The sequence below is a fragment of the Vigna umbellata genome, chromosome 1 (assembly GCF_029865625.1).
Source record: "Vigna umbellata cultivar VRB3 chromosome 1, Vumbellata_1.0, whole genome shotgun sequence".
Lineage (NCBI taxonomy): Eukaryota > Viridiplantae > Streptophyta > Magnoliopsida > Fabales > Fabaceae > Vigna > Vigna umbellata.
Window position 1 is genome coordinate 6,673,471 of NC_142165.1, and position 17,635 is coordinate 6,691,105.

The window sequence follows — 17,635 nt, forward strand, 5'->3', positions numbered from 1 at the left end:
TTTTTTTTCTGTTTTATCCTTCGACGCTAACCACTCCTTCACTCTGAAGAAATATTGAAGAAAAGTGTACAATCTGTTTCCATGGAGCCTGCCACAGGGAAGCTAACCTTACTTAGAAATGTTTTGACACAGTTAATCATCATCGGCCTTCTCATCGTCACCGTAAGGTTTGCTTACATCATCACCCTCGCTGGAGAGTCCTGCACCCTCGACGACTTCTACTTCTTCTCCTCGGAGGTTCGCTCCGCCTCCGTCGCCGCGACGACAATCAAGCGCTACGCCAGCAAGGATTGGATCAACAACGTTCGGTTTTACTCATCTATGTTCCAGGAAATCCGCCAGTCCATCCCAAGCCTGAGAACTCCACCGTCATCCATCACTGCAACCTCTATGGCTGCTCTGTTTGCAGCAACCACCCACAACCACTCCGAACCAGGACCTTAAAACGCATAAAAACCAAAAATTTCTCAAAATATAACCCTCAATTCCAGAGACGAATCTCGTATCGCACCCATCAACCTTAATCGAACCACAAAAACGTGGGAAACCCAATTTCAAATGGAATGAAACCCTACATCTAAAGTTGCAGAAGAAATCAGATGATCGAACAGAAAAACCCCCAAATCTTCAGAACAACTGAAAGCCTAATCGCAATCTTAGAAGAGGAAACTGAAACGCTAATCGCAATCTTAGAAGAGGAAGAGGATTACACCCTGAATCAAAACCTGTAGAACAGGAAATCAAATCATCCACCCAAAACGTCTCGTCGCACCACGAGAAAGGAGGAAATCTACCAGGCCCAGCGAAAAAAAGGACGCCTCCCTGAGTCGCGTCATTGCCTCCCTAAGTAGCACCATCTCCTCCCTGCAACTTTTAAACAGAACCAGCAAAAAAAGAGGGAAAGAAGAAGAACGTTCAACACGTAATAAAATATTTTGACGTATTAATTTTTTTAATTTATTAAATTCCATGTCATCACTGCCAATATATTTTTTTTAATAAAATATCCATCTCAACATATCCACCTCAGCACATTTTAACGCTGTTTGTGACAACTTAACGGTTAGGACAAAATTGACTCAATTTTACAAATATTTGGACTCAAGTGAGATATTTTACAAATATATAGACTCAATTGAGACAGTTGAAAAAATGAGGACCGAATTTAGATTTCCATACAAAAATTAGGACCAAGGAAGAGTTTAAGCCTTATTTTTATAAACAATGAAGATAGTAACTAAAATCTTTCAAAGATCATTACCAATTATTTGTAAGTATGGGATAAATGGTGATTCTTCGATGAAAAATGTCCAAACTTACATTACAAAGTAAGTTTTAATTTTTTTTATCTTTTTTTCCATTAACATGTCAATACATATAAATTATATAAAAAAATTGTATGTTTTTATTGTAAAAGAAATATGCTACTTCTTAAATTAAAAAGAAAATAAAACAAAATTAAGATAACTTGTGTCCATCACAAATTTTGACGAAGATGTTTAACTAATAATAATAACAAGTATATCAATTATAATAATTAATTTTAAATTATAATAATTAGTTTTTATCAGTCAATTTTGTGTATATATGTTTTTCCTTTATTTAGGTTAATTGAGTGTTATATTGTTAGAATTTATTCCTTTGACTCTCTCCAATTTACATTATTAATTTGTATATTTTTAATATTGTAACCTAGTAATAAAATTAATTTAAAGCATTTTTCCATAAAGTAAATGAAATTATTATTTTTTTTATTTCTTCAAATTGTAAATCAAAGGATGTATTTGTGAATAACACTATCCAGCACTTCTAAGTTTGAGTTGTAATAATTTTTAATTATGTTGTTATTATGATGTCTCAATTTTTAGCGAACAAGGCATTAGTTCAGAACATGCTTCTTTTATCATTTTTCATTAATATAAAAATTATGTTTTACTATTATAATAATAATTATTATTATTATTACTATTATGTTATTAATATTATTATTTTATTTTTATTTTTAGTGAGATATTAAAAGTTTACATGTTTATTTCGTTTTGTACACTGTTATATTTTATAATATACTCATAAACTTTTATAAACAAAAATCTTTTCTGAGAGATAATTCAATGTTGCATTATTAGTTTGTCGGATTCTGCCTCCAAAAGATTTTATAAAGATTAATTATGATGGACTTATACATATGATGAAAAAAAAAATGTTGCAGGAGTTCTTATTTGATATTCTGAAAGTAAATTTCTTTTTGCTTTCTTTAGTATCTTAAGAGTCGACTATTGTAATGAAAATAGTTATATTAAGGTTTAATATCTATTTTGCTCCCTACTTTTATGGGTTTGGTTCAAAATGATCATTTTTTAAAAAAGTTCAGTAAGACCCCGTAATTTGTTAAAAAATATTCAGTCTGGTCCTTTTCGTTCACACTGTAACGGTGCAAATGCCACCGTAGCGCAACCTTATTGAGTTGTCAAGTTTGATGAATACGTGATGTTACAATGTGTAAATATTAAAAAAAAATTAAAATGACACATCAGCTTCCACCTCCACCAGCTTCCCAAGCACGCCTCTCCCTCCCACTCTGATTCCGCCGGCTCCCACCTCCACTTCCACTCCGACTCCGATGAAGAGGGATACAAATATCAGAGCAAAACCCTCTTATTTTTCACTCTCACATGCCCTAATCTCTTTGTGCACAGAAACTCTAGAAACCCCAAATCCCAAAAACTCAGAAACTTTGTGAACCCCAAATCCCAGAAACTCAGTCTTCGCTGGAAAATGGAGAATAAGCTTTATTTGAACCGAAACCTCGTCGAAGAAGATGCGTCGCTGATTCGATTTCTAGGGTTTCGATTTCTTAACATTTTTCATCATGCTTTTAATGTCTCAGTAATTAGTGCAATTTCTTTTGATGTGTAGACTCATTCATGGAATGTACTTTAATAAACCCAAATGTACAGGTGAACTCAAAATTGCAAAAATAACAATGTACAGGTGAACTCAAAATTGCCAAAGCTACCTGTTCACAAATTCAAGCTTCAACAAAAAAGCTGTAACAGCTTAAAACCAAGAAAAAGGTAGAAAGAGCAAGCGACGATTTAATTCCATGTTAGTAGGACTTGCATGCTAATTCCATGTTAGTAGGACTTGCAAGCAACAGTTATGTAACCCTTGCTTTTTATTGTAGGGAGGAGAGGGAGAGGGAGAGGGGGAGGAAGAAGGAGACGACGACCTCTAATGTCACGTGGGAAAAAGCCTAAATTCACAGTGAAGGTGGAAGATGAAGTTTTAAATTTTTTTTAATATTTACAGTGTAACATCCACGTATTCATCAAACTTGACAACTCAATAAGGTTGCGCCACGGTGACATTTGCACCGTTAGGTTTTTAACGGTGTGAGCGAAAAGGACCAGACTGGACATTTTTTAACAAATTACGTGATCTTACTGAACTTTTTTAAAAGGTAGGATCATTTTGAATCAAACCCATAAAAGTAAGGACCAAAATAGGTATTAAACCTTGGAATGAGATAAAATAATAAGACTGTTGAGAGTGATTTTTTAACAGTTATACAGATAATCAATTGCGAATTCCTTTAAGAAAGACATCATTTTTATACTTTTGTTTCTTTAATAATTTTGATGGGTTCAAAGGTTGAAATCATGTATTTGGAGAACCTAACTCGGTAGCAAAACAATCTTTGAACTAATTGTAATTCTTTTTAAGTTGCTCCCACTTTTATTGTGTTACTCTTATGTATAGATAAAATTGAAAAAAGTATACTCTCGCTAAACATATTTTTCATGAATAAAATATATTTTAATTTTTTTCATTCTTTATGAAAACACATGTTTGACGTGTGTCCAATTTTTTGGTTGTAGTAAAAATTTATTAACCTATAAAATATTTTTGTTTAAAATAATTAATATACTTTTTTATTATATAAATAAAATTTTTTAATAAAAATTTATTTAAATATTTTAAAAAAGTATTAAATTAAAAAATAATTATTTTATTAAGACTCTTCAAACAAAGACTAATGCATGGTCGATTATTACCTTTAATATGTGGAACGATTGATCTGAGCAGACAACAAAATATGAAATGGAAAATAACATGGAAGACCCACCCTTATTTATAGTCGTGTGGAGCTTTCTTGCCATTTATCTCAACCGTCAAATCAAGTTGCATCCAACAGCTACGAAAATCTTGACATTGTGAATTCTAACTGACACAAAATTTGAGGTATTATGTTTTCCTCCAACGGTAACATTTTCAAACGCAAGTTCAAAGGGTACGTGGCCTAAACACTACACGATCAGCCAATAGGTAACTTCAACATGTTCACTGATCGATATCAACCAAATGATAAAATTCTTCAAGCCACACCTGAATTACATGAACACGAGAGCTAAGTGATCAACTTCAAAGTCCTTTGCCAATCATTTCATGCTTGGGTTTGGGAGGCTTGTGTACCGTATGATCGTTCGGTCAGCCATAAACCAATCAGTCAATCATAGCTTAGATCATCTAGCGAGTCCCTAGTGATCTTGGTCAGTCATCAAGCAAACCGATCAGTCATGAATAAGAGTACATTAACTTTAATATTGATCAACTTAAGAATAAAGTATAATTATTCATATTTAGGCCAACTTTAATAAAAAAAACTCATTCTGAAACCTATAACTAGATATTTAAGGTAAAGAGGTAAGGTATTTGTATTTAATGTTGCATTAATTGTTAACTGTCAATGTTGAGTTGACTTTGGCATAGGAGTGCCTTCTACAATAACTTATCCCGGTAATGATTCTGTTGGTAAAATCCGTCGTTACAAAAAAAATTTGAAAATTGTCAATAAAATATGTTCGATAGGTCAAATTTATCGACAGAAATATATCCGTTGGTAAAAATCCGTCAGTAATTTCAAGATTTTTGTAGTGTTATCCTCCAAATTTCAAGACTTGATAGAGTACTTGAATTTCATGACAACATTCAGACTTTGGATGACACAACACAACTTAGACCGTTAACTTCGATCCCAAAACAATTACTAAAACGTAAAATTGGAAAAGAAAATATGGATATCAAAAGATGAATCAACTTTATATAATAGTATGAAATAGTATAGATAGTTAGTTGAATTAAATAAATGAGCAAATGAGTTTTTTATAAGATAAAATTCACTTATATATAAATATAGAAATTAGCTTGCATAAAGTAATTTTACCTAACAATTTATTTCAAATTTTTTACTTTTTATCCAAAATATGCTTATGAATAAATTTATCAGATCTTTCGATTGTATACTAGTATTTTTTTTTTTTTGCAAGCATTAGTTTTTGTTTTTCCATTGTGAGATTAATTTTCACGCATTAACAATTGGGAGACCATGATTTTCTAATGCATTGTTATATCATTTAAAAAAAATTAACAATACGTTAATATTTCGTTTTATCACGTGCATCATTGAATAACTTATTTAAGTCAATGTAGATATCAAACGATGTCTGACAAACACCCTATTAAAAATTAAAATGTATTTATTGATAGCAGTGTAAATTTGAGTATGAAATGAATTCTATTAAAGGGGAAATACTTATTCTATATAAGCTAAAAATCTCCTATGTTTCTTAGCCATCGTTTTGGGGTTTTGGGTAATGAAGAAACTATATGATCATGGTTAAAAAAATCTTTAAAAAAGACTCTCTCTTTTTTACTGAAATATGTAAAGTGTGTTTTTTTTATGATATTTGTTATGCTCTTTTATATGATTTTTCAACAAGAAAATATTTTTAAGTGACTGTCAACAATAATCCTTAGAGTAAACCATTTTTATTATATGCGTGGTGTGAATTGCCAAACATACTAGTACTCCCAAGTAAATCCAAATCTTGCATTAATGTAATGGTGCCTAACTGCACTGAAATTCACAAAGCAAGAGTGCCAAACTTCTTATTTTAAAGAAAGTCAATCAAGCTTTTGAGTAAAAGATAATTATTACACTACTCATATTTTCTTTACGTATAAGTTTTTAAACATTAGGAATAAAAGTTAATTAATTTAAACATTCAAACGCGTATTCACGAAAATAACAGTTGATAAAAGTCAATTAATTTAAGAAAGTAAATGGTAAGTTATTGGATGAACAAAAGGTGGCAAAAAGCTGTGTATTGTATGAATAGGAGGTAATGAAGATTCGATGAGTTGAATAATGATTATCACCACAAGACAAACGAAGTTGTCTCTAGAAACAAACCAATCTTAATATGAAAAATGTTAAGAGGGAATAAGAAAAGTCGACGGACATACATATGTTGTTGAAAGAGAAGAGAATGTTTTGGCACGATGTGGTGGTGCCATTTGTTGGAGTTAGGCACGTATTTGTCATCATTCCCCATTCACCAAGATGATTCATTTTCAACTCCTTAGAAAACGACCATCACCATTCATTGCAATGTAAGAAGAAGACCAAGATCGTGGAAATTCAAATCTTCCTAATTCCTTTTAATTATTTCCTTCTTCGTTTGCTTGAAGGAAGTAACGTGGAGATTCCCTTTTCTTCCTTCTCACTTTCATGCACTTATTTGGCTTATAAGTGCAAGAAGAAGCCATTGCATTGCATTGGAGAGTCTCTCTTTGTTTCTCTCTCTCTCTCTCTCTCTCTCTCTCTCTCTCTCTCTCTCTCTCTCTCTCAATCTCTGTCTGTATGGGAAAGTCAACGGCGTGTTTGTTTGGTGCCATTGTGATCCTTTGGTGCTGCATAAGCCATGTCACATCTGATGCATCGGATCACCGTTACAACAAAGGAGATTCCGTTCCCTTTTATGCCAACAAGGTGGGACCCTTTCACAATCCCAGGTCAGATTTTCAATCTCTCATTCTTCTCACTTTCACCTTTTCGATCCTGAAAGATATTGAAAAAAACATATATACAGTTTTTTTGTTCTGTTATTATGGGGTTACCCTTTGGAGGATGAGATTTCCTCTGGAATTGGATGCCTGCTTGTTTCGTCTCAGAGTGTTGCTCTGATTTATCTCTAATGAAGATTCAATGACCTATTCATGGTGTGGATTTGGATTTTGGAACCCACTCAAGACTTTGATCAGTGAAATCTACTTGTTTGAGTAGTGAAAGAGATTAATTTTTCACTGGAAAATGAAGAAATGAATTTGAGTTGAAAAGTGCGCTATTAGTTATGAATACTCTCAATATCACTATAGGAAACTCAATATCAATGTGAAATACAGAAGTTGTAGGTTTTGTTGAATGGAAATTTAGAATGAATCCAAGCGATCAGGCTGAAAGACTTGGCCTTTAAATTGTTTTAATCTAATTACCTTCACAATCAAGTAATGTTCTGATGCATCCCTCCGAATTTTTACCTCAACAATACCATTTCCTTTTATTCAAACTACGCTATTCTATGCAGAAGAAAGAATGAGCAATATTGTTTCTACTGAAAGAATCTTAATGCTTGTATATAAGAATGAATATTGGAATAGTCTAATGCACGTACTAATTTCTAAAGCTTAGTTATCATATTCATAAATTTCATCCTCACAATGAGAGGCCTTTATTAATTACTTGTGCAGTGAGACATACAGATATTTTGATCTTCCCTTTTGCTCACCAGGTTAGTTTGCAAGTACCCTTCTCTTTTCTCCTATTTCATACTAATGTTTTTGGTTAATCCTATATATTCCATGTAATTCTAAAACTTGTTGGCTGCAGATAAAGTGAAAGAAAAGAAGGAAGATCTTGGTGAAGTTTTGAACGGGGATCGATTAGTTGTTGCTCCTTACGAACTGGACTTCCAGATTGACAGGGAACCTCAAAGTATCTGCAAAAAGACACTTACAGTAAATGAGGTGGCTAAATTCAGACATGCTGTCTTGAAGGACTATTTTTACCAAATGTACTATGATGACTTGCCCATTTGGGGTTTCCTAGGAAAATTTGACAGTGAAGACAAGGATGATCCAACTGGGGTCAGAGTCCATCTTTTCAAGCATGTCCACTTTGAGATTCTGTACAATAAGGATCGCATCATTGATGTTTTCATTCGAAACGATCCACGTGCAGTTGTGGACCTGACACAAAATAGGGAAGTTAATGTGGATTTCACATATTCTGCCAAATGGATTGAAACAGATACCCCATTTGAGAAGAGGCTGGAGAAATACTCACAAACATCCTCACTGTCACATAACTTGGAAATCCATTGGTTTTCTGTCATCAACTCATGTGTGACTGTTCTGCTCTTGACTGGATTCCTGGCCATAATTCTTATGCGTGTGCTCAAGAATGATTTTGTTAAGTAAGAATCATGGATTCAAACCTCTTAACCGGTGTGTACATTCATGGATTCAAACCTCTTAACCATATCAACCATTTCAAATCTTGACAGGTTTACTCCTGATGAGGAAGCAGTTGATGATCAGGAAGAAAGTGGATGGAAGTATATCCATGGTGATGTGTTCAGGTATCCAAGATTCAAGTCTTGGTTTGCAGCCGCACTTGGAACAGGAACCCAGCTATTTACACTGTGAGTTACTAGCTTAAGTACTTATCTTTTAAAGGTGTTGACTTTGTATTGTTCAGCTCTTTCCTGACCATGATATTTGATCCTGCTTTCAGTGCAATATTCATCTTTATGCTAGCTCTAGTTGGTGTTTTCTATCCATACAATAGGGGATCTTTGTTTACTGCACTGGTCATCATATATGCACTAACTTCCGGCATTGCGGGCTACTATGCAGCTTCCTTTTATTACATGGTTGAAGGCAAAAACTGGGTACGTTACGTTATACCCCATAGGCATTACTTTGTATATGAGTAGCAAGTGATTTTGATTGAAATTCTTGATAAAACTAGCCTTGAAAAACCACATGGATCAAACAGATTCTTGAGTACAAATCAAAGAATAGTGTTTAAGGGATGTGTCATAATTACTTCTGGTTTGGCTTTGCTTTAAACAAGTGAAAGCACAGTGCAAATGCATGAAGTACACTTCTGAGGTTTTGATTTGGTTTTTGACAGGTGAAAATTTTGGTGTTGACTGGAAGTTTGTTCTCTGGACCTTTGTTTTTCACATTCTGCTTTCTTAATACTGTTGCACTTGCCTATAACACCACTGCAGCGCTTCCATTTGGAACAATTGTGGTTATTTTCCTCATATGGACTCTTGTAACCTCACCTTTACTAGTACTGGGAGGGATTGCTGGCAAGAATAGCCAAACAGGGTTCCAAGCTCCTTGCCGTACCAATAAGTATCCTAGGGAAATTCCCCAACTACCTTGGTACCGTACAACTCTATCTCAAATGGCTATGGCAGGTTTTTTGCCGTTCAGTGCCATTTACATTGAACTCTACTACATATTTGCCAGTGTGTGGGGTCACCAAATTTACACCATATACAGTATTTTGTTTATTGTTTTCATCATCCTATTGATTGTCACCGCTTTTGTCACTGTGGCATTGACATACTTTCAGCTTGCTACCGAGGACCATGAATGGTGGTGGAGGTATGTAGACTTTAACATTAGAATTCTCTCACTGTTTTCCTTGCTTATCAGTTAGAATTTAGTTCACCTTTTGATGTAATTCATGTTCCTTCTTTCTCAACTATTTCGTTGTTGGCGTGATTAGGTCTTTCCTTTGTGGTGGGTCAACTGGCTTGTTCATCTATGGGTACTGCTTGTATTACTATTTTGCAAGATCAGATATGTCTGGCTTCATGCAAACCTCTTTCTTTTTTGGCTACATGGCTTGTATTTGCTATGGTTTCTTTCTCATGCTTGGAACTGTGGGTTTCCGTGCTGCTTTGATCTTTGTCCGTCACATATATCATTCTATCAAATGTGAATAACTGCTTATTGGAACCAAACAGACGCTTTATTGTCCCTTTGACACCGGAACTTTTCCTCTGATGTTCTTAGTTCTTGTTGCAAATGGTTTGTCATAAAATATAGTGGAGAAAGATTTCAAGAGCCTGAAGTGCTTTACACAAGTGCCACACCCCAAATTTCTCCCCGTGCTTCATATAATCTCAGAACATGTGCAACAATAGTGTAACTCAAAATCTCTTGGAAATATAGAAGCTTTTTGCATACTTTCAAGTGTATAGACTACTACCAGTGCTTCATATATTCTAACATAACATGTATGACGGTCGTGTAACGCAAATTCTTAGAATCATAGAAGTTTTTTGCATTAGATTCATGTTTGTTATTAGCTTATGATAAGAACATCATATTATTTGCATCCTAAATTCCCAATTCATGATTCTTTTGAATTCGATGCTACATACCAACATATGCAATATCAAAATAATACCCCTCCACCTCTGAAGTTGTGCTTCTATTTACCTGCAATAACCGTCATGTTCTGTTTTTTAACTTTAGCAATAGGATGTGGTATAAATATCTAAGGCGGGCAACACCCAATATCGATAAATCAAAGTAAAAATCCTGAATTATAATGACAATGTTGAAAAAATAGGTACTAACAGTATTTTGAAACCTTAGCACACTCCAAAATTTTCGTCAAAATAGGATTGATGTTTTTTCCATGCTACACAAAAAGCTTCGGAGTATTTCTAATTGGTATCCCACCCAAAGGCGTTTAAAATAGAGTATTCATAGATTATTGATCAGAACGGAAACGCAATAAATATTGAAGATTAAACTATCACAATATGCGGTTCTAGAAGTTCGGTACTACATAGAATTATCTTTAGTCTAAAACTTGCGATTACAAAGCATGAAAATCAATGCAACAGGGATAAATTTTAGTATACATTATCTATAATAGATAGCATTCATCACCGATCTAAAAGATCGGCCAACCAAGAGACGACAGCAACAAAAGGACTAGACCCAATATTTTTTGTGAAAGTCACATCCAACATCTGACACAAGCATTCCCTGGTTACTTTCAATACTTCCAAGTAGAACCGCCAAGTCTGATAACCTCTTCCCCTCCACTATCCTTTCTAGGAATTTTTTCCATGCGGATTTCTCCTTTATTATCCCCTAAATCACCATACATATCTTTAAGTTTAGCTAGATTACTGGATGCAGAAGTTCTTTTACTCCCATCTCTTGGTGGACTAGAACGTGATTCATGACGAGCAGTGCCGGCTTGCTGGCTCTGACTCCTACTCCTGCTTCTACTTCTACTCCGACTCTTCCGATAGTGCCGGCTCCCATTGTCATAATCCCGGCTGCTTTCTCTTTCTGTGTGCTTAGACCTCCTATCATAATCATAACTCCTCTCTCTTTCCCGCTCCTTATCCCTTCGGATTCTGTCCCTCTCCTGATCTCGGTCCGAGTCACGATCCCTGTATCTTTCCCGGTCTCGATCACGCTCCCACTCCCTGTTTCTATCTCTATCACGGTATCTGTCCCTATCACGTTCTCGATCCCTGTCCCTCTCCCTTTCCCTGTCCCGGTCCCTATCATGATCCCTATCCCTATCTCTGGACCGTGACCGTTCACGATCCCGATCCCTATCAGGATATTCCCGGCTTTGGCTGCGGCGACTACTTGGAGATCTTCTTATGTCATCACTGCCATTTCTTTCATGAGAAGGTAATGTACGGCGAATAGGTGAAGAATCCCTTGTGGAGGCACGATGTGGAGCTCGCTGACCAAAAGAGACTGAAAGAGCAGCTTTAACCGAAGGTGGTCTGCGGGCAGTATCATCAGAACCATGACGGGTAGATTCCCCAGTCGAACCAGAATGTGTAGTGGGGAGCTTCAACTTTTCAAGATTAGACACAACCTGCCGCAATACAGGAACGGGGATGCGAGGAAACAGTGTGTCGAAGTAATACTGCAACAGCAGAACAGATTCATCAGTCCTTTACTGTACAGTTAAATAATATGGAATTAAAGAGGTGAAATAAACTTGCGAACTGCAGCAATCAAATCTGTCAACCGGGGCACGTGTGTACCATGCACAACATTCCCAAAATCATAAAACATCAAACACACAACAAATATGCCAGCAATGAAGAGATAGTAACCACATAACACAAGAGAACATCAAATATTGATATAAATACTAAAAAATTATGAGAATAAAAAAAAGTTAAATTTGTGTGACTCTCTAGAATCCTTCCATACAATAAAAACATGGTTGTTTCCGTTCTTGCACTTGTTCCTTCTTCATTTGAACCAAAAATATAATTAATTTGAATGTTGGATGTTTTATATGATTCAAATACATTAATTTTACATTATATAGAATTATTCTACGCATACAAACTGAGATCAATAATTTAATATACATTCCTAGCAGAAATATCAAAATGCAAATGAAAAGAATTGAACAAACTCACAGTCCAACCAGCCAGGCATTCATTCGTAGTATGAAGTATTAGACTACGAAGATTGAAGACATAAATGGCCAAACAGAGATAAATTATTTATCAATTTAGCCTACAACTTTCTCCAAGACCTCGGAAATTAAGCTTCAAAAAGGATAATCCTAAACGACTTCAAAAGAAGTACATGGAGTATAAAGTACATAGAAATTTAGATATCCTCAAAAATTTGGATAAACTCTCACTTACCCCTCAAAATAAGAACACATCAACTAGAGTATAAAAGTACATAGAAAACTTGATGACATTTGACCCTCAACCTCCCACATTTCAGGATGGACAGCTCCGTATATAATACAGAATGGAAGTTAGTGTATGTCTACATTATAATATGGCCACCTGGTGCTATCAAGTATGAATATTAGACTACGAAGATTGAAGACATAAATGGCAAACAGAAATAAATTATTTATCAATTTAGACTACAACTTTCTCCAAGACCTCAGATATTAAGCTTCAAAAAGGATAATCCTAAACGACTTCAAAAAAAGGCAGACAAGGATAAATATAGCTCCATAAGACTTGAAAGTTAAAACATGTTCCAACGCCAGAAGTACAAACCATAATATAGGTGGTGTAAAATGTGAGACCTAGATCCCCTATACTATGTCAACCAACTTGGTAAATAAAATTTGTAGGAGAAACAAATGCAGATCAACAATGCAAAAAGGCAGACATCAGCTCAATCTCAGAAAGATAAGGAAAGAAGAGAAGAAATGCGAAATGAGAAAAACCTCATTTTAGTCCCTGAAAGAAACATCTGTCATTGATTTTCTCTCTTTTAGATAAATTTATCAATTTGATCCCTCATGTTATATTTCCAATATTAGAGTATGTCCATCCAAATAATGAAGGTAAATGTGTTTCAAAGGATCAAACTAGTGTAAAGTAAATTGACAACAAACATGTATTTCATGTAGATATTCTACTCTAAGGCAACCACAGAAGAAGCACTCTTTCACTAAAAGCCTCAATACTACAGTGGCTTTAGAGACGAGAAATCAGCCACAATGAGCATGCAATAAAAAAAATGAGAAAGAAAAGAAGATTCTTTCGGACTAATTCTTATCAGAATTACTGGTAGATATATAAGTTTTATGCCCAAAGATACCGTAAGCACCTCAAACTGTTACTCCAAATTATGGGACGGTGAGGGATATATCTGCATTTGCAGTCTCGTGATGCATCTCTGGTAGGAAAGCTCTGAAGAGAGAATTCTCAGTTTGACTAGTCTTTACTCGAGTCAAATGATTTTTTCCCTCGCAATTGTGTTGTACATTAATAATCTCAAAATAAAAAAGGTCAGAGTAAAATTTGCTAATTATCATTTAAATGCACTTCATTATCTACACACGAAACTGAAGCACAAGGTCAAAGATGGTAAACCAGGAAGTATGCTCTTGTGAAAAATATAGCCTGATAGGGATTTAGAGATAACAAACCTGTCCAAGTAGCAAATCACGGATGTATACACCCATTGTAGTCATTCGACCATTAGATCCAGGAGAAAATTCCTGAAACACAGCATCATAATTCACATATTACTTAAGGGAGCACTTTAATGATATCCGAAGATCAAAGATAATTCAAGCCAACTGAAGCCCAAACCAGTTACTATCTTCTAAAGCAAAGAAACATACGGGCACAAAAATACATCAACCATGACAGATTTGCCTATTAAAAGAAAATCTTAAGAGAAAACTTGGGCCACAAAACATTGTTGACAAAACATTCAATTGGCATGGCTCTATGATATTAATGGTATAATCAGTGCTCAGATAAAAGAAAAATGGGATAACATACAAAATATATCCAGGATTCAGAACTTTGATCAAACCCAAGCTGAGGTATGAAGAAACTATCAGAATAGAGTAAGATCGTAGAACATGTCACCATACCTCCTCGTCTTTTATATATGGTTCAAACCAACTCCATAGTGTCTTTGGGTCTCCACAATATCTCAGATAGAGAAACCCAACCTATAAACAATAAAAGAAATCAATACAGAGCATAAGAAAAACATACGAAAATAACCACCAAAGAGAATATTGTATACAGAACAGTCTCTGTATTGATGCTAAGCTGAGTCATACCATCCTTCATCTCATTAAACGAAACTTAATATCAATATAAAAATACAAAGATTATTCCTTACATCATAACAATTTGAAGTAAAAAAGAAGAGATCGATTGAATATTAAAGCTAACCCAGTTAAGAAAACATCCCACCTAATAGGGTATGGGAAGTGTAGTGTATGCAACCTAACATTGAAAATGGAAATATTGTTTCAAACATTTGAACCCATGATCTGTGTGTCATAAAGCAAAAATCCTTATGGATGGGCCAACATCTACTCTAATGGACTCAACTTATTTAATTACAAGGATGAAACCATTTGTTCATTCAAAGAAATTCCTTTTAAGAGCAACTGAAAAGTGGGGAGATTGATTTATCTTATGCATTGTGTAATGTGGTTTCTGAAACAACAACAAACAACCTCCATATCAACCCAAACCACCATTTGACCCTCAACCATCCCCCACAGACCACAACTTGTAGCAGCACAAATCAATGCTCATAAAGCAGAAAATAAGTTGGAGGCAAGGGTCATATGAATGACTAAAGTGGCTGTAAGGCTTGCAGCCCTAATTGTTACAATTTGGGGGGGCACAGTTTTTATCTTTCAGAAAAGGGCAATTTGACCAGAAGACCACATCATTCAAACCCTCAATCAATCAAAGAAAAACCAGACAACCTCACCAAATCAATTTTTTGGTTCTGACAGAATCATAACAGAAGCATAAATTGTAAACATGTACAGTAGTCAATCTAACATGCAATTTTGGCTACCTTACATTTGACAATTCAATTGAAACCCATCAACACACTCAGCCCAAGCTCTTTTATGATAATTCCACATTTCAACTATGCAAGATAAATTATGCTACAAATAAGCGATTCCAATATAATTAAATAGTCTCATGTGAACCCATCCTCTCTTGCCCTACAAATTGACCAACTATTCAAAGCCAGCATAAATTCCACCACCTAATATAAACTTGATTAGAAATGGTCAGAAAGTCATCCATTCCCAAACAACAAAACTTTCAAGCACAAACACATCATAACCAACAAAAAATATTTTTACACCGCTTAAAAGTCCAGTATACATTGTCAGTCACATCCCACGTACCGCTCTAATGTAAGGAGAATCAGGGTGTTTCAACAGCCCGTGCATTTGCTTGACAGTGAGCTTCATCGTAAAAAATTTGTAAAGAAGACAGAAAGCAGTAGAAGGGCCGCGACAATTGCCAGTCATCCACGGCTCCACATGATCAACTTGATTATAGATCTCATCAATAACTTCATGATAAGTTTTTAATCGATAGAGCTCCTTAAAGTAATCAGATGACAAAATATTCATGCACAGAACCTTTTCTAGCAGGGAGTCAATTGGCTTGCCACATGTCTGTATCTCCATGATACAACAAAATAAACTATTGCTCCCACAGTTAAAATCTCAAAATTCCAACCACTATATGATGTCACAATTCAATTCCTACAGAAAAAATACAAACAAGTGTGAATGAATACTCAAAACAATAATAATAATTACAAGTGGGAATTAACAAGCAAGAAGCTTACAATTTCAAGTCCAGAACAAGGAGAACAAATTAAAGTGAAATAAAGAGATATATATATTTAAATTTCAAAGAAAACAATTATTTGCCACAAGAAAAGCTTACAACAAATTAACAAGCACTAGAGGATCTTTTTCCAGCTGAAATTTCAAAAGGTTACATTAACATAGATCCGCTCTGGGAGGACGAAATTGGTGCTTGCGTGAGCGAGTTACCGGGATAAAATGAATAAACGAAATCGGTGGAACTCGCCGGCAGATAAAAAGACAAAGGTGAATGATCAGAGGAGCGTGAATAAAGAAAAAAGGAAATTGCAATCGAGATTAGGGATTTGGAACGAAAAGAAAAATAAATGAAAAAGAGGAAGTGGAGTTAAAGAAATTGGTACCAATTGGTGAGAGGGAAGGGAGAAAGACGAAGGTTGGAGCGCGGAGAAAGAACCCTAGCTTCTGAGGCTCTGTAGATACTTTTGGATTGGCAAACTAGGGACGCAACTCCTAACCCCGATACAAATACCTCACACCCCTTTTTTTTTTAATAAACGAATCAACTCGACCCGTTTAAAGAGGAAAATAACTATTTCATTTGGTTAGATAAAATTGATTTTGAAAGAAACGGGTCGAATTATAACTTGAGTAAGATTCCTTTTTAAAAATAAACACTTCTGTTTTGTGTCAAATAAAAAATAAGTTTCATGGGAGCATGTGATCGAAATGTAAATTTAAAAGGTTGGTGACGTTGTAAAAAAATTAAAACTCATGACTCAATCTTATTTAACACAAATTATATTGGGTAAAAAAAAATTATAAAATCGAATTGATTTATTAATTCACTTATAAATTTTAAATATTAAATTATATTAAAAGAAATTATAAATGTTCTTTCCATATTTGAATCTATTTAAATTTTATTTACAATTTAATATTATTTTCAATTATATTTAAATTAAAATTTATTTAGATTTTAATTAAAAAATTATAATATTTTGTAAATTGTAAATAAAAGAATTAATTTGTTTAACTTATTAAACTGTGGTAAGTTAAGTTTGGATTCGAATTTTTTAAATTAAGTAATATAATAATTATGTTTTGTAGGTTTTATGTCTATCGGGAAAGATTTTAAAAAAATTACTGATAATTATTTAGCATAGTAAACCGGGAGGATATAATATTTAAAATAGTAAAATAATTTATAATTTTAATAAATCGAATATATATTAAACACACAAAAAATATTATTTTTCACTTTTATTCAATATACTATTATATATTTATTCTCTTACAAATTCTAATATATACATATATAGGAAATTTAAAAATAATATATATCTTAATATTTAAATTAATTAATATAATTTACAATATAGTTATGATCTATAACCATGAAAAACGTAAAAATAATTATTTGTATTTTATGCATTTTTATTAGTTGTATCCTTATAAACACAGTCAAGGATTTATAAGAAACTATGTACGATAACTAATAGTGACTTTAATAAAAAAAGGTACAACTACTTTAATAGTATATAAAATAAAATAAAAATATATATTATGACTATGTTTCGTATATATATTTTTTATAATTTTAATAACTAATTTCATTAAATA

General features: G+C 33.9%; 2 protein-coding genes across 4 annotated transcripts; one reads left to right on the plus strand and one right to left on the minus strand.

Moving 5' to 3' along the window:
• Nucleotides 1-6,285: 6,285 nt before the first annotated feature.
• On the plus strand, nucleotides 6,286-10,213 carry LOC124829073 (transmembrane 9 superfamily member 2-like). Its single transcript, XM_047302522.2, has 7 exons — nucleotides 6,286-6,855; nucleotides 7,591-7,631; nucleotides 7,730-8,315; nucleotides 8,406-8,543; nucleotides 8,636-8,792; nucleotides 9,038-9,522; nucleotides 9,647-10,213. The coding sequence occupies exons 1-7, from the start codon at nucleotides 6,704-6,706 to the stop codon at nucleotides 9,864-9,866; spliced, it is 1,779 nt and encodes a 592-aa protein (XP_047158478.1). The 5' UTR covers nucleotides 6,286-6,703; the 3' UTR covers nucleotides 9,867-10,213.
• A 429-nt stretch (nucleotides 10,214-10,642) lies between these two features.
• Nucleotides 10,643-16,573, minus strand: ATSRL1 (PRP38 family protein). 3 transcript variants are annotated; one of them, XM_047302523.2, is made up of 5 exons: nucleotides 16,417-16,573; nucleotides 15,581-15,946; nucleotides 14,285-14,365; nucleotides 13,829-13,900; nucleotides 10,643-11,833 (listed from the first exon to the last, which is right to left on the minus strand). In XM_047302523.2, the coding sequence occupies exons 2-5, from the start codon at nucleotides 15,866-15,868 to the stop codon at nucleotides 10,934-10,936; spliced, it is 1,341 nt and encodes a 446-aa protein (XP_047158479.1). In that variant the 5' UTR covers nucleotides 15,869-15,946; nucleotides 16,417-16,573; the 3' UTR covers nucleotides 10,643-10,933. The 3 variants fall into 3 exon arrangements, with proteins under 3 accessions (XP_047158479.1, XP_047158481.1, XP_047158480.1); XM_047302525.2 differs by having other exon boundaries at nucleotides 16,189-16,532; XM_047302524.2 differs by having other exon boundaries at nucleotides 16,134-16,532.
• Between the last annotated feature and the right edge of the window lie 1,062 nt (nucleotides 16,574-17,635).

Excerpts from the sequence above, each read along its gene's own strand:
- LOC124829073 (XM_047302522.2), top strand. The coding sequence starts at position 6,704 with ATGGGAAAGTCAACGGCGTGTTTGTTTGGTGCCATTGTGATCCTTTGG. Across the intron at positions 6,856-7,590 it reads GGACCCTTTCACAATCCCAG|TGAGACATACAGATATTTTG; the intron begins GTCAGATTTTCA and ends TTACTTGTGCAG. Across the intron at positions 8,316-8,405 it reads CTCAAGAATGATTTTGTTAA|GTTTACTCCTGATGAGGAAG; the intron begins GTAAGAATCATG and ends AAATCTTGACAG.
- ATSRL1 (XM_047302523.2), bottom strand. The coding sequence starts at position 15,868 with ATGGAGATACAGACATGTGGCAAGCCAATTGACTCCCTGCTAGAAAAG. Across the intron at positions 14,366-15,580 it reads ATTCTCCTTACATTAGAGCG|GTTGGGTTTCTCTATCTGAG; the intron begins GTACGTGGGATG and ends TATTGTTTATAG. Across the intron at positions 11,834-13,828 it reads GTGATTTGCTACTTGGACAG|TATTACTTCGACACACTGTT; the intron begins GTTTGTTATCTC and ends CTGCTGTTGCAG.